Source organism: Hippoglossus hippoglossus, chromosome 10 (assembly GCF_009819705.1).
Source record: "Hippoglossus hippoglossus isolate fHipHip1 chromosome 10, fHipHip1.pri, whole genome shotgun sequence".
NCBI classification, from domain to species: Eukaryota; Metazoa; Chordata; class Actinopteri; order Pleuronectiformes; family Pleuronectidae; genus Hippoglossus; species Hippoglossus hippoglossus.
Window position 1 is genome coordinate 12,462,325 of NC_047160.1, and position 13,379 is coordinate 12,475,703.

The window sequence follows — 13,379 nt, forward strand, 5'->3', positions numbered from 1 at the left end:
CGTCTGTTTCTTCATTACGCACATCCACTTGTCCCTTTAATATTTTCCTCTGCAATGGAAACTGCTCATCCACCATCATCAGTCCCCACACTTTGATGTTGGGCTGGCTGCACGCATGCGCCCCTCATTGGCTCCTCTGCGCTGTCTGGAGTAAGTTGGATGTGCGCTCTCCTCACTCGCATCCCGAAACCGCCTCAAAAACTGTTGCGATGGGGAGGATCAGGAAAAACCACTTTGGGATTTTGACTTTTTCCTTGCTAGTGACTTTCGTCTGGGCTCAAAGGTAAGCGTCTGCATCTCTGTTTTCTCTCTCCCTGCATGTCACGTATAGTGCCTGCACGGCGCGCGATGTTGATGGAGCTATTTTGCATCACACCACCTTTTTTTCCCCCCCTTCCTTCCCCATGCAGCGCGAAGGATCTCAAAGATCCGAGCAATATGCCGCTGGTCAAAGAAACAGTGGACAGACTGATGAAAGGATACGACATTCGGTTGAGGCCAGATTTCGGAGGTAAAAAAACGCAAGAAAAACGGGGAATGCCATGTTTTCACGCCCTCCTTGACGCGCAATACATGTGTAATGAATCGCAAAATCTGCTTTAATTTACATAATCATCCATTCACCAGCCAAATAGGCCTCTCCAATTAGGCTGTGAGCGATGCTGCTGTGCGCTTTTCATTTGATGAGGAGGCGGCTCTTTAACGCGATCGATCAATGTTTGATTATCTCACAGAACATGACATTACAGCAGCATCTGCAGGTTAAAACATGGCTATTATTTGTCCTGCTCGGGGCTGATGGTGCTCAAGTCTCCTGTAGGTGGAGGCGAGCCGAGCGGAGAGGAACCTGCTTGTGTGCGCGTCACGAATTTGTTAAATTTTACATGATGGGAGAATGATCCACATCTGTTGTATTAACGCCTCCTTCTCCCCCAATTCACAGGTGCGCCGGTGGCTGTGGGGATGAATATTGACATAGCCAGCATAGACATGGTCTCTGAAGTCAATATGGTAGGTGTATCGCCATCATTATTACCATCATTATTGTTATTATCCCGCTTCATGGTGCCAATTGCGCACGGCACAAGTGGGCTATGTGCTTCTTATCACGGGTCAATGTGTGTGCGCGAGGGATCCGGGATAACCTGTGCCATGCAGGGTGGAGGAGGCACCTTTGTGAATATATAACATGATAATAATTGAAGGTTTCCGTCCCCAGTCCCCCCCCCCCCCTCCTCCAAAAAAAAAAACGCATCATCGCCATCCTCCTCCTCTCGAGTCTCCGCATTTGCAGCTCTGGTGTGTTTGCAGCATTTGAATTCAAAACACACACTCACTGGCGCACTCGGACGCACGGCCCCGGCTGTGCGTTCGGAGAGAGCTGCGCGCGCGCGTGTGTCTCTGCGTGCACGTGTGTGTGTGCGTGTGAGTGTCTTTGCGTGCATGTGTATGTATGTGTGTGTGTGTGTGACTGCTTCAAGCCTCGGTGGTGTAATTTTGTTGACACGCACCCCTCTCTCTCTCTCTCCCCCTCTCCTCTCTATCTCTCCATGCAGTTACTTACAAATAAAAAAAAATATCCTCTTCTCCAAACTGGCATCACTCGGAGTCTTTTCGCCTTTTTTTTTCTTTTTCCCGACCAATCACATCATCATCCTCATCCTCATCATCTTCTACGTAAATGATCAACCCCCTCTCATACTTGTCAGATGACGTAAGCAATTTGTTAATAATACATGTCTGGTCACACAGCATTGCAACAGCAACAGAAATATACAAAAACAGCAATTGGCTCTTGACGTGTGGTGCACAGGGATGAAGGACTTGGAGAGGATGGGGGGGTGGGTGTGGGGGGGTGTGGGGGGGTGGGTGTGGAGGGGTGGGGGAGTTCAGCAGCCCATGCAAGAGCACCACCTATTGATCCGTGTGACAGTCAGACACACAGCTGAGGCTATGGCTTCCCCAGTGGTGCATGCATTCACTCACACTGCATTAAAACACACGCCATTTCTTGTGTTTTGTGTTGCGATTGGGATTTTGGAGCAGAAGCCTTGCAGAGGATTCAGTGTGAGAACGGATCATTTACAAAGTAGCCTCTCCAAGGAGCAGCATAATAGAGATGTTATATAAGCGCTTGAAAAACAAGTTTGCCACTCGGAATGGAGGGAGATGTGTTTTCTATTATTAATGGAGACTTAAAAAAAGTTGATGTCTGATTCATTCTGCATGTCAGGTTTTGATTTTTGAAATGTCCGCTGGTCAGTTATCAGCAGACAGAAGCAGCAGCTTGTTTTGGAGAAGCACTGAATGGTCAGAGCTTCTCCTTTGATGGAAATTATTTATTTCGGTGGACGACGGAGACAGAGCGGAAGTGCCTTGGGGGTCCGGGGAGATTTAAAATAGAAACCCCCTCACTTGCTTTTGCTTTTGCCCCCCCCCTCGTTCCATGTTTTTCTCTCTTTCTGTCCGTCCGTCCGTCCGTCTGTCTCTCTCTTCCCTCCTCCATCCTTCCCTCCCACCACTTTGACTGGATCCCTGGCTGTGACTCTGGGCTCAGCAGCCATGTAATCCACCTCTGCCTTGCTCCAAAGGGTTATCTTACTTAAGAACTAGGCATCTATGCAAGCATTCATCTGGAAAAAAAACAACAGTGCTTCATGCAACCATGTGTGTGTGTGTGTGTGTGTGTGTGTGTGTGTGTGTGTGTGTGTGTGTGTGTGTGTGTGTAACAAAACACAAACAGTGAATGGCAGCTGACGTCATGCAGTTCCCTGTGGCTATAAGAGAGCATTCATTTCGCTCATTTCTCAGAAAAAAGCTCCCCTTGCCAGATCTGCACAGACATCCCTCTGACATGATGCACATATTTAGACCAAAAGTTTAAAAATTCAGAAAAAAATATCTCAACACCTCAGTGGACCTGTTTTCCACTCAGTGTTGTTACCTTGTGAAAATCCTCCCTGCTACTTACATAACTGGTTAACATCTCCTCCTCCTCCTACTCCTCCTTTCTTCCTCCTGTCCAGCTCTGGTTGGAACAATGGAGGAGGGGGTGGGGGGTGGGGGGTGACAGCAGTGGATGAGATTGATCTCGGTGAAATCAATAATATCACCATGCACCGCGATCACGAGGATGAAGTTGGTGACCTGTGCTCGGTGCGGGGCTGCTTTGATCGTCCTCATCAGGGGCGGCCACTTTCAAGATTAAAGAGCTGAGAACAACAGGGAGAGAAGAGGCGAGGATGGAGCTGGTGGAGAGCAGGGTGGGGAGAGAGGTGAAGGTTTGATCAGTTTCACTGTCTCCTCTGATGATGACTAAATCCTGGTGGAAGCTGAGGGAGAGTCACTGCAGACCCCTGTGTTACCACAAGGCCCAGAAGCAACCTTTAAATCCTGAACAAAAATCTTTTGCGCCTGCACATTTTCATCCGGATACATTGTCTTTCCTCAAAACTCAGCCTGACAAATTTGTTATTTGGAAACATTTGGATATCCATGACACATAATGCCACTCAGCATAACATTGCCAAGGCCCAGCAGTCCCACCAGAATTTTTAAAAATCAAGATCCATGAATTATTAGCTGGCAAACAGGTGAAAATGTTGATAAACCTCCTATCTCACAATTTTAAAGAAGGTGATAACAATTCCTGGACCATTCCTAACCAAAAGCAACAGGTTTCGTGGTAATCTGTCCACTATTTATTGCATAATTTTCCTTGCAGACAAACCAACAAACAAACTGACAGGGTTAAGACATAACCTCCTTGGAAGAGATAATTTATCTGTGGGTTTGAATTAGCATGAACTTTTATTGGGTGCCTGACATGGTGCTTTTCTGAGGTCTGAGGCCCCACAGCAAATCTACCCAGTCTATATGGCTGCACCTGGATTATTTCCTCAGTAACTCTATTAATCATTTGGTCTGTGCCAAAGTAAAGATAAATACTCAGGAGAAGTTTCCAGTGTCCATGATGAACTCTTCAATTGTCCCGCCTCTCCCTAGTCACAATAAAAACCCAGAGATACCAAATCTAAAATCATAGAAGACGAAGAAAATCTGAAAATATTCAGGCTGTAACTGATGCTATTGTTGCCATTCTGTTTAATAGATTGAACATGTAATCAGAATCAAAAAGAACAGTGAAGAGACAAAGTGCTGAGTCAGTTTCAGTGTGTGTGGTGCTGTAACTAAAGCAGAGCGACGAGAGAAGTTTGACTAAGAACCTTTATTTAAATGCGTATATTGATTAAAACATTGACCAGCTATGAGCTCACGGGGTTTGAATCGGAATGAAAATGGAAATAAAACTGCCTTTCAAGTCAAATTAATCTGCACTGCTTCTAAAGGAAACGAAAACCTCTCGCCTGTAACACCAACCGATTCCGCTCCAGTTACACGTTATTCCAAACGATCACTGACTTTGAATGAATATTGATGAATCTGCTGTTAGAAGCGAAAGGATATATGTGTGTGTGTTTGTGATCAGTGTGTGTGTGTGTGTGCAGGCCTGCCATCGCGGCAGTGAGCAGGTTAGACAGCTGCTCGCTCCTCTAATTAAAGATAAAAATGCCTCTGGTGGAGAATGAACTCTGCATATTGGTCGACGCTGATTGGAGCCATTGTGGCGTCTTCTTTCTTCCACTGCTCACATGAAGCATGATGGTGTTTGAGCACGGAACAGGATTTGTAGATTGTAGAACATGCACATGCATGAGGTCAGTTCACGTGCTCACCTGCCACTTCGGGATCTTTTTTCTTTCTTTGTGCGTTCTCGAGAGATCCACAACTACGGGCCTGTTGGGGCCCCAAAGGTCGGCCATGTTGTCGGGCAATACAAAAATGTGCAGGTCAGTCAGCACCGTGGCACCAGCCTGGCCTGCATGACATTACAAATGTGCTATTTTGAGAGGGAAGTGTCCTCCGAGTCTGAGGTGTGACCACACATCCTTGCTGAGGGTGGGCTCTGCTGACTCACTGGGGTTAGTGCAAAATATGGCACAGATATTGTATCAAGGTGGAGAGACACCCCCACCTCCTGGATTCATCCCTGTCTGTCTGTCTATATCAGTCTGTCCGTCGAGCGCTGACATCTCGCTCCATCACTCCATCTTCCACACTCAGCAGCTGGAACCGCATTTGCATAATGCTGTTTGTTTTTCGCTGGAGTCACAGATCCAAAGGCCTGGTTACGGTGCATTCAAAAATTGTTCAGCTGCTCGCGGCCACCGCAGCTGATTAAATGCAAGTCGGGTCCATTGTCTGAGTAATGCATGGGTGCTGCATAATGACACCTTCAGCATGCCACCCATATGTTGAGTATAGCTGCAGCAGCACGCGCTCTGAGGCTGGAATAAGGAGGGGGGTAAATGAGTATTTTCACTGCTCGTCTTTTCCTCATCCTGCTCGTTAATTACATGTAAAATACCTGAGGTTGGTGGTTGTTAAGAGGCACTGCCTGTACTGTAATACTGCTCTCTGAATGTTAATTAGCTGGCTGTGAATTAAAAGATTCAAACAAACCAGCTGTGGTGGCTTCTGGGATGGAGGAATTAGTGGGGCGTGAGCGTTCCCTTTATTACGATCATTATCCTGACAAGCGCTGGGTTCTTTACATGAGTAAGGGGAGTTGGCCGTCAGATAACGGCAGCCGATGACCAGAGGCAACGCGGCGCAGGCCCCGGCGTTACACTGCACCCGTGTGAGGGAGACGCGGCTCCTTGTGTCTGTGAATTAGCAACCATTTTGATCTTGTTTGTCCAAACTGATCCTGTTCCATTTTATTTTCAGCTTGTGGAAAATAAGCTTGTGTTATTTTTACTCAGTGTTGCCATGACAACGCAGCCTTTTTTCCTTTTTTTTTTGGCGGGTCTAGGGAAGTCAAGGAAAAGCAAATAGGGCCTCTTTTCTTTTCCAGGGAGTTTTTCATGTTTTTTTAACATTTCATCTCCAGGTGAAGGTTGTCTTTGAACATCCCACAATTATTTCTTCTGTTTTCACCTTTTTGATGATATTTTGACGTTATGAGGAAATCCTGAATATGATGAATGTAAATCACAACTACAACTATATGTTCATACACATATATACACTGATAAGCCATAACATTAAAACCAGGGTACAGGGTAGATCAGTGTATATTCACACATTTTATTAAAAATATTCTTTTGGCATCTGCTGACAGAACAGCATGAGCAGGGGAGAGAGAATGGGAGTCACTGGGGGAAGACACACAGCAAAGACTCAGGATAGAACTGAACTGTGGCTGTTCCACATTTTTATCATTTAAATATAAGGAAACATTTCCTTTAGTGCTGCTTCGATTCTTCCCGCCCTGCTGAGCTTTCCCAAAAGCTTAAGACAAAAATACAGGTTGTCCCGAACAATGTCATTGGTTATGCTGAGTGGACACACAGAGCAACAGATTAATATGGTCAGCAGCATAATTACAGCACAAGAACAACTCATAATCCTGCAGCTTTCTTGCATGCACGCTGTGTTCTTTGCATAATGTTTAGTCCATGGAGACTGAGTTCATTTGTAGATGAAACGCCATCAGTGTCAGAATATGATTTTTAATAGTACAACTACAGAAAAACCTTGTTGATACAAACATGTAATCAGTGCACACGGTCAAATGTCTTAAATGTTTGCATATCTTAAACATTCTGCAGCCCTGTATCATTTTATTAAATAATTCATGATTCATTACATTAGTAAATCTAATGATGGTGTTGTGGAATTCATATCTGCTAATGCAGCTAATCAAAACTAATCAATCAGATTAAAAGTAATGAATCCGTATTAATTTGCAGAGCTCCGAGCTGCAAGACGAAGTTGGGCCTAGTTCAAAGTGTTTGTGATGTTCTGTCATTATGGCCGGTAGGATGACACAAAAAAAAATCTGTGCATGTTTCAAAAAAAAGGAGAAAGATCCAGATTCCATTAAAAGCCTTTAATGTGATGATGGCTCCTTTAATGATTCTGTCAGGCTCTTTCCCGACTGAAGCTAAGTAGCAGAAAAATGACCCATTGGAAAGAGTCAAATTGTCACTTCCCTCAGGACGTGTACGGCCAGCGACTCACTCAGAATGCACTAACTCCCCCTTGACCCCTAACATTTAATTTGAAGCCTGTACTTAACCAGACTCAGTGAGAGCCCAACAAATGAATAGATTCAGCCTGACCGGTGGATGCTCCGCGGCGCCTCCTCCAGCCTGTGGACGGGAAACAAGGGGAGAGGAGGCTGCGATGTCTGCAGACGAGCTTGTTATAGCCAAAATGTCGAATTGTCTCCTCGCAGCACAGTCGACGTTTGCGACTAGTAGATTCTTCCCTGCTTCACCCGCACAACTCGGCAGCGGGACACAGCAGTTTAAAGTGTTGGCAATATGGCTAACGTCTGCCTGGTCCACTCAGGCTGCAGAGAGCCGAGGACAGTACACATAGCAACTGTTACACCAACGGCTCATGGTTATGATATATTATCTTTGACCCATTTGCTTTCCCAAATTCGACTTTATTTACTAATTCTGATAGGGCTTCAAAAGAATGAAGAAATCTAGAAATCAAGAAATGTATAGAAGGGGTAAAACTGTCCTTTGCAGCAGCTCATAAAGGTGACAAAATACAGAAATAACAATAATGTAAGGCAATGTAATGTCACCAAAGACAACAATATTTCATGCTCATATCTATTTATTAACGTAAATATCATATATGCAGATGATCTGACATTTCTTTACTTTGTTTGCATTAAATTTAATCAATTTTGTTTGCCATAAAGTCACAAACAAAGAAACAAATGAGTACACGCTATCCTGACTGAAATGATGTTAATAGATAATAAAACCTTTACAAACCTCCGCCAAGGCCCAACCGTCCCTGGATAAAACCACAATTAAATTCACTGGATCCAGATTTGTATTTACATCTGCACCAAATTACACACACTCATAGATATCAGTCTTAAAATGTTGAAAAACACCCACACACATCTCACAATGTTAAAAGAAAGTAATAAAAAAAGATCATGGATCTGCACCAAAATCTATTTATTTTTTTCTGACCAATACTGCATCCCTCCACCAAGTTTCGTGAAAATCCGTTCAGTACTTTTTGGTACAAAACAGACAAGCAGTCAAATGCAGATGAAAACATAACCTCCATAGCAGAGACAATAAACAGCTGTGGAAATCCAAATAAAGTTATTTTGGATTTACGATGTATAGGATGCATAATCAATCTGAACATGTCAATTTAAATTGTATGAAAAGTGATGAGATATCAAGGTGATAGAACCACATGAAGTCTTTTTGTTTTTGCTTTTAAACATTGATACTAAAAAGTGCACAACATGCCTTTTTAAACCAGGAAAATGAAAATGCACAGTAAATGAAAAGAGTGTCTGCATTGGTGGAATCGTCATTCTTTTCACAAACATCAGAGTCCACTCCACGTATATACAAGTGGGCGAGGTGGTTTCATTATGGAGGAGAAGCGGTTTGCTCAGATCCGAACCTGCGAGCAGCAGCATCGTGCTCTCTCGACTATTGGCAGCTCCCTCCCTGGTAGCTTGTGACGGCTGATGTAGTTGTAATGGAGGTCTTGTAGCAACCGCAGCCTGTCAGATTTCTCAGGGAAACACAAATGTACTCCCTGTCACTCTGTCAGTTTCTTAATGGGGGTTTGTTAGCCCAGAAACAGATCTGCAGCGAGACTCTGTCACTGTGCGACCTACCTCTGTGTTTTATACGTTGGCCATTTCTTGTTTGTATCTACATTTGTATGTTCATTGCTGTCATGCATTTTTATTTCTCCCTTTTCTTATTTTTTTTTAATGTTGGTGCTCTCCACAAGATGTCTCCCTCCCTGATGCTCGCTGGGTCGTGTGTGTGACGTTAATGGAGTTTGTGAGGGGTGCCGACAAGGAGAGTGAAGGTCGCTTATAGAGGCCGACGCTCCGGCATGGGACGAGCCTGTCTCTCGGTTATCTGCAGCTTTGTTAGGACGCTGCACATCCCCCTCACCTGCTGCATCTTTGGCATGAGGAGGAGGAGGAGAAAAAGCTTTCAGTGCATCGCACGTTATATGTTTTGTTTATTGCTCAGGAATTCATTTTAGTCCACGGGTGAAATAAGACATGAAGAAAGACATCTTTTGGTTTTTAAAGCCGCTTGGACACGGTGGTTTCACTCTTATAGTTAGTCAAAGATGTAAAGATGTATGTGTTGCAGAGTTTGTCTCAATTTTGTAACATGCATATCATATTTTGGTCAGACTCTCTTCATTAACACTTGAGCACGATATCAGAATGAACATGCAGATTCCGGATTTGCTTTGCTTGCATGGAAATAACATTCTTCTGCCTGATGTTGCTGCAGAACATCTTTTTACTACAACAGCTTTCCCCATCACAAAACAAAATGTACTCCCTGGCAGTGCAGTAGTCCACGCTGCAGATCTGGTTTTCTTTGAACAGTAACTTTGACTGGGGTGAGAGTGATGGGAGGAGGCAGCCGTATTTTGTGTGCATCCCTCTTTAAGCCCAAGTGATGTCCGAGCGAAGGTAAACAGAACCATCTGCGAGGCCATAATTATGCTGCCACTTTACAGAGCAGCCAGGAGGCAGCATGCAGGCCCAGGTGTTCTCTGTGCATCTCTATACCCTTAACCCCCACCCCCCCCCCAAACGTACACACACATGCATGCACTCACATACACGGTTGTTTTACACAGCACACATTTGACATGTCACTGTAGGAAAAGCTCAGGTATAATTAATAAAATGGATGATGGCTGAATTCCATTTAGCTGCTTCAGTATCATGGTCCTGGTATCGTGCACGCTGCTGCACTGTCACACTGTTGTGACTGACTGGGACACTTCAATACCATTGTACTATGACGAATCAAAATGTATGTGAGTCTCCATCATTTTCTATTTCTGAGACGGAATAATACGCTGCGTTTAAAGATGCAAACATTGTTTGCTGCAGTTGTGGGAAACTACCACAATGACATTGGCAAATCTCTCCCTTCCCCTGCCCTCTATAGTGTCAATTATTGAGAGTTCCCAAAAATATGGAGAAATGTGTGAGTGAATGAAGGAGTGATTTCTATCAGTCTAAACTTGACATTCAACTGGCGATTAAATCTTTTATAGGTCACTTTTTATTTTATTTGTTAATCTAAAGTTCATCATTATATTATGTTGATAATTAGTCATTTATATGAGTCATTTCTCAAGCAAAAAGAAAATCGAATTTCAGCTTTTGAGATTCCTGTGTTTTTTTTTAACTTTTCTAATAAAATATCATTGGGTTTTAAATTGTTGGACAAAACAAACAATTTCCAGTGTCCTGAGATCTTCATAATTCAGTAATTTGTTAAAAGAAATTGTTATTTCATAATATTATCAACATCTGGCAAAGGGACTGACGATTAAAATCATTGTTGATTAATGTACATTGTCCCTTTTTTGATAAAGAATACAAAGTACTGATAATCATGTAATGTAACAGTTTAAGAGCTATGAGCGCAAACATGAAGAATCCAAGACGTGCATGTGTGACACACCAAACACTCTCCCTTGTTACCAAAATGTCAAAGGATGTTTCCCTGCAGCAGCATCAAATCCAGTGGTGAGCAAAAGGAAAAATACAGAAGGACCGTCGCTGAAAGTCCGTTAACACCAAACTGAAGAATAAACTCTTTAAAACGATAATGTTGTTCAGATTGTTCCCACAGACAGAGTTGGCCCTTGTGGGGCCCTTAGCAGAATTTGTTTTGGGGGCCCCCATCGCCTTGGTGCCACCATTATTATTGACCATTGTAAATACTTGATCATTTACACTGTAAATCTGACCCAGCCATCGTCAATTGTATTAGTTGTAGCTGTGTAGCTTATACCAACAACAGCCTTTATGCTTCTGTGGTTTATGCACACATAATCACATATCCACATATCCACACGGACACACATGACTACTGTTAGACAGATGGCAGAAAAGAAATAGTGTGCGTCCTAAATGACCAAATCAGCCTTTTATTACTCTAATGGTACAAATAATTAATCTCACTCTACCCATAGTCATAAAAAAACATAAAAGTAGATGAAATAAAACTCACCCTTTTTAATAAAGATCCATTGGCTATGCTTGAAGATAGTGCTTTGGTTGTTACGGCTATAATTAATCCAGAATGACATAAACACTGCGTTTAGTTAAAGCAGTGAACTGGTGAGACATTTGAATAGATGTGGCAGAAAGCAGATGTGAGGAGGAGTCAGGCTTTGTGTTAAAAGCACAACTAACGTGCTTCAATCAACCCACGAATGCCTTCGAAAATGTTAATAAAAATGGTGTAACCCAGGATATTTTATGTACTTTACCCAGTTACAGATGATCCTTAAATGCGTTGCCTGAAGCTATTGGTACTTTCGTAGCTTCCTTAAGTCCCTTAAATGCATCACCTGCAAACTATGGGCAGGTGCTGCAAAGTGGCTGCATGCAGTAACACAAAGTAACAGACAGTAACACACTGTAACACACTGTAACACACAGTAACACACTGTAACACACAGTAACACACAGTAACACACAGTAACTCACAGTAATACACAGTAACACACAGTAATACACAATGACACACAGTAATACACAGTAACTCACAGTAATACACAGTAACTCACAGTAATACACAGTAACATACAGTAATACACAGTAACTCACAGTAGTACACAGTAATACACAGTAACACACAGTAATACACAGTGACACACAGTAACTCACAGTAGTACACAGTAATACACAGTAATACACAGTAATACACAGTAACTCACAGTAATACACAGTAACTCAGTTACACACAGTAACACAGAAATACACGTTGACACACAGTAACACAGTAATACACGTTGACACACAGTAATACACAGTAATACACAGTAACACACAGTAATACACGGTAAAAACTCAGAATAACTGTGGTCATACAGTATGTAACTGCATATCCTTACAGTGCGCATGCATGCACCAGTATAAACGTGAGTCACTTCCTGCTACCGCTGTCAGAGCTGCTGTCACGTTACGTGACTGAAGAGGGCTGCAAAGAAGACAAAGACATGTTTATTTCTTTCTTATTTGGTCCCTCCAGGCAGAAAATTAAGAAAAGAACTCAGCAAATATTTTGGATTAATTATTGAATGGCGAAGGTGGCGCTCTAAACAACCACCTAGATGGCCTAAGCCTTTGGCCTCTGCCCACAGGACTCAATCTCACATCAGTTAATCAGAGAGAGAGAGACGGTATCCTCCCCTCAGATGGTTTCTCTGCTCCTTCATCAACATGGCGAAGGACGCTGCTAAAGATGGGGACGTACTGCGGGAGATGATGCTGCCTCAGTGGGCTTTGTGCACCGAGCCTGCAGGCAGCGGCTAACGATCCCAAAGGTGATAGAGATATCCGATCGACAGGCTGATAATGAGACAGAGAGGGAGCGAGTGTGAGAGGAGGGTTCAGCGGGAACTCTTGTAAAACAGGATGAGGATGCGGTCGTCCTCGCTTGACTCTTCACTCCTGAAAAAAAATCAACATGGCAGCAGCTCATGTATTTTTAGATGCCCTTTTTGCACAGTGTTTCGGGTTGTGCACACTGCATGCAACGAATGATAAGACCTGAAGAATGAGAGTGGCAATTGCTTTGCAGTGTCACGCCAATGGGTGGTGATAAAAAAAAAAAAAAAAAGACATGGACTTGGAAACATAGAAGCACGATGATAAGTACAGAGGATGGCTGTTTTGAGTAAAAGCTCAAGGGCCTTGTTTCATGGACCGTATTTTTTAATTTGTTTTCCCACTCATTGATTACACTGCAATACACTGTAACAGAGCAGATCCAACTGCTGTGCTGTGTTTTACTGTGGCTGTGTGGGTGTAAGCCTTTTATTTTTTTTCTTTAGGAGTGAGAACCAGAGAAAAGAGACAGAGCGTTAGAGAGAGAGAGAGAGAGAGAGAGAGAGAGAGAGAGAGAGGAGGAGGTGGTGGAGTTTGCAGCGACATCACTGAGCATGTAAAAAAAAGCAAACTGTTCAGTATAAATGCAGCTTTTATATTCACAGAGGTTTAATCTGGAAAACTCTCTCCTCATTCTCAGCAGTTGCGGTCGCTCATTGTGTGGAATTAGAAGCAAAACCGAGTCATGAAGAGAGATTGAGGGAGCCCCAGCTGCAGAGATCCACTGGCTCTTTGCATTAGAGGCTGCATTGTCTCTACGAAGCAGAAAGTGGCTTCACTCGCTCCAGTGGAAGCAGATATTTTTAGTTGGAGACAATAGTCAGCCAGCTGAGAAAGTTCCCCTCTGGTTATGGTCTTAAAATAA

At 43.3% G+C, this 13,379-nt stretch overlaps 1 protein-coding gene across 2 annotated transcripts in view; it reads left to right on the forward strand.

Moving 5' to 3' along the window:
- The first annotated feature begins 80 nt into the window (after positions 1 to 80).
- The window catches only part of gabrb2a (gamma-aminobutyric acid type A receptor subunit beta2a), a 32,165-nt gene continuing 18,866 nt past the window's right edge, over positions 81 to 13,379 (forward strand). Inside the window, exons 1-3 of one of the 2 annotated variants that reach the window (XM_034598867.1) lie at positions 81 to 283; positions 411 to 511; positions 944 to 1,011. In XM_034598867.1, coding sequence (XP_034454758.1) covers positions 96 to 283; positions 411 to 511; positions 944 to 1,011 — 357 coding nt within the window. In that variant the 5' untranslated portion in view covers positions 81 to 95. The remainder of the gene's footprint in view (positions 284 to 410; positions 512 to 943; positions 1,012 to 13,379) is intronic. The other variant, XM_034598866.1, reaches the window with a different exon arrangement.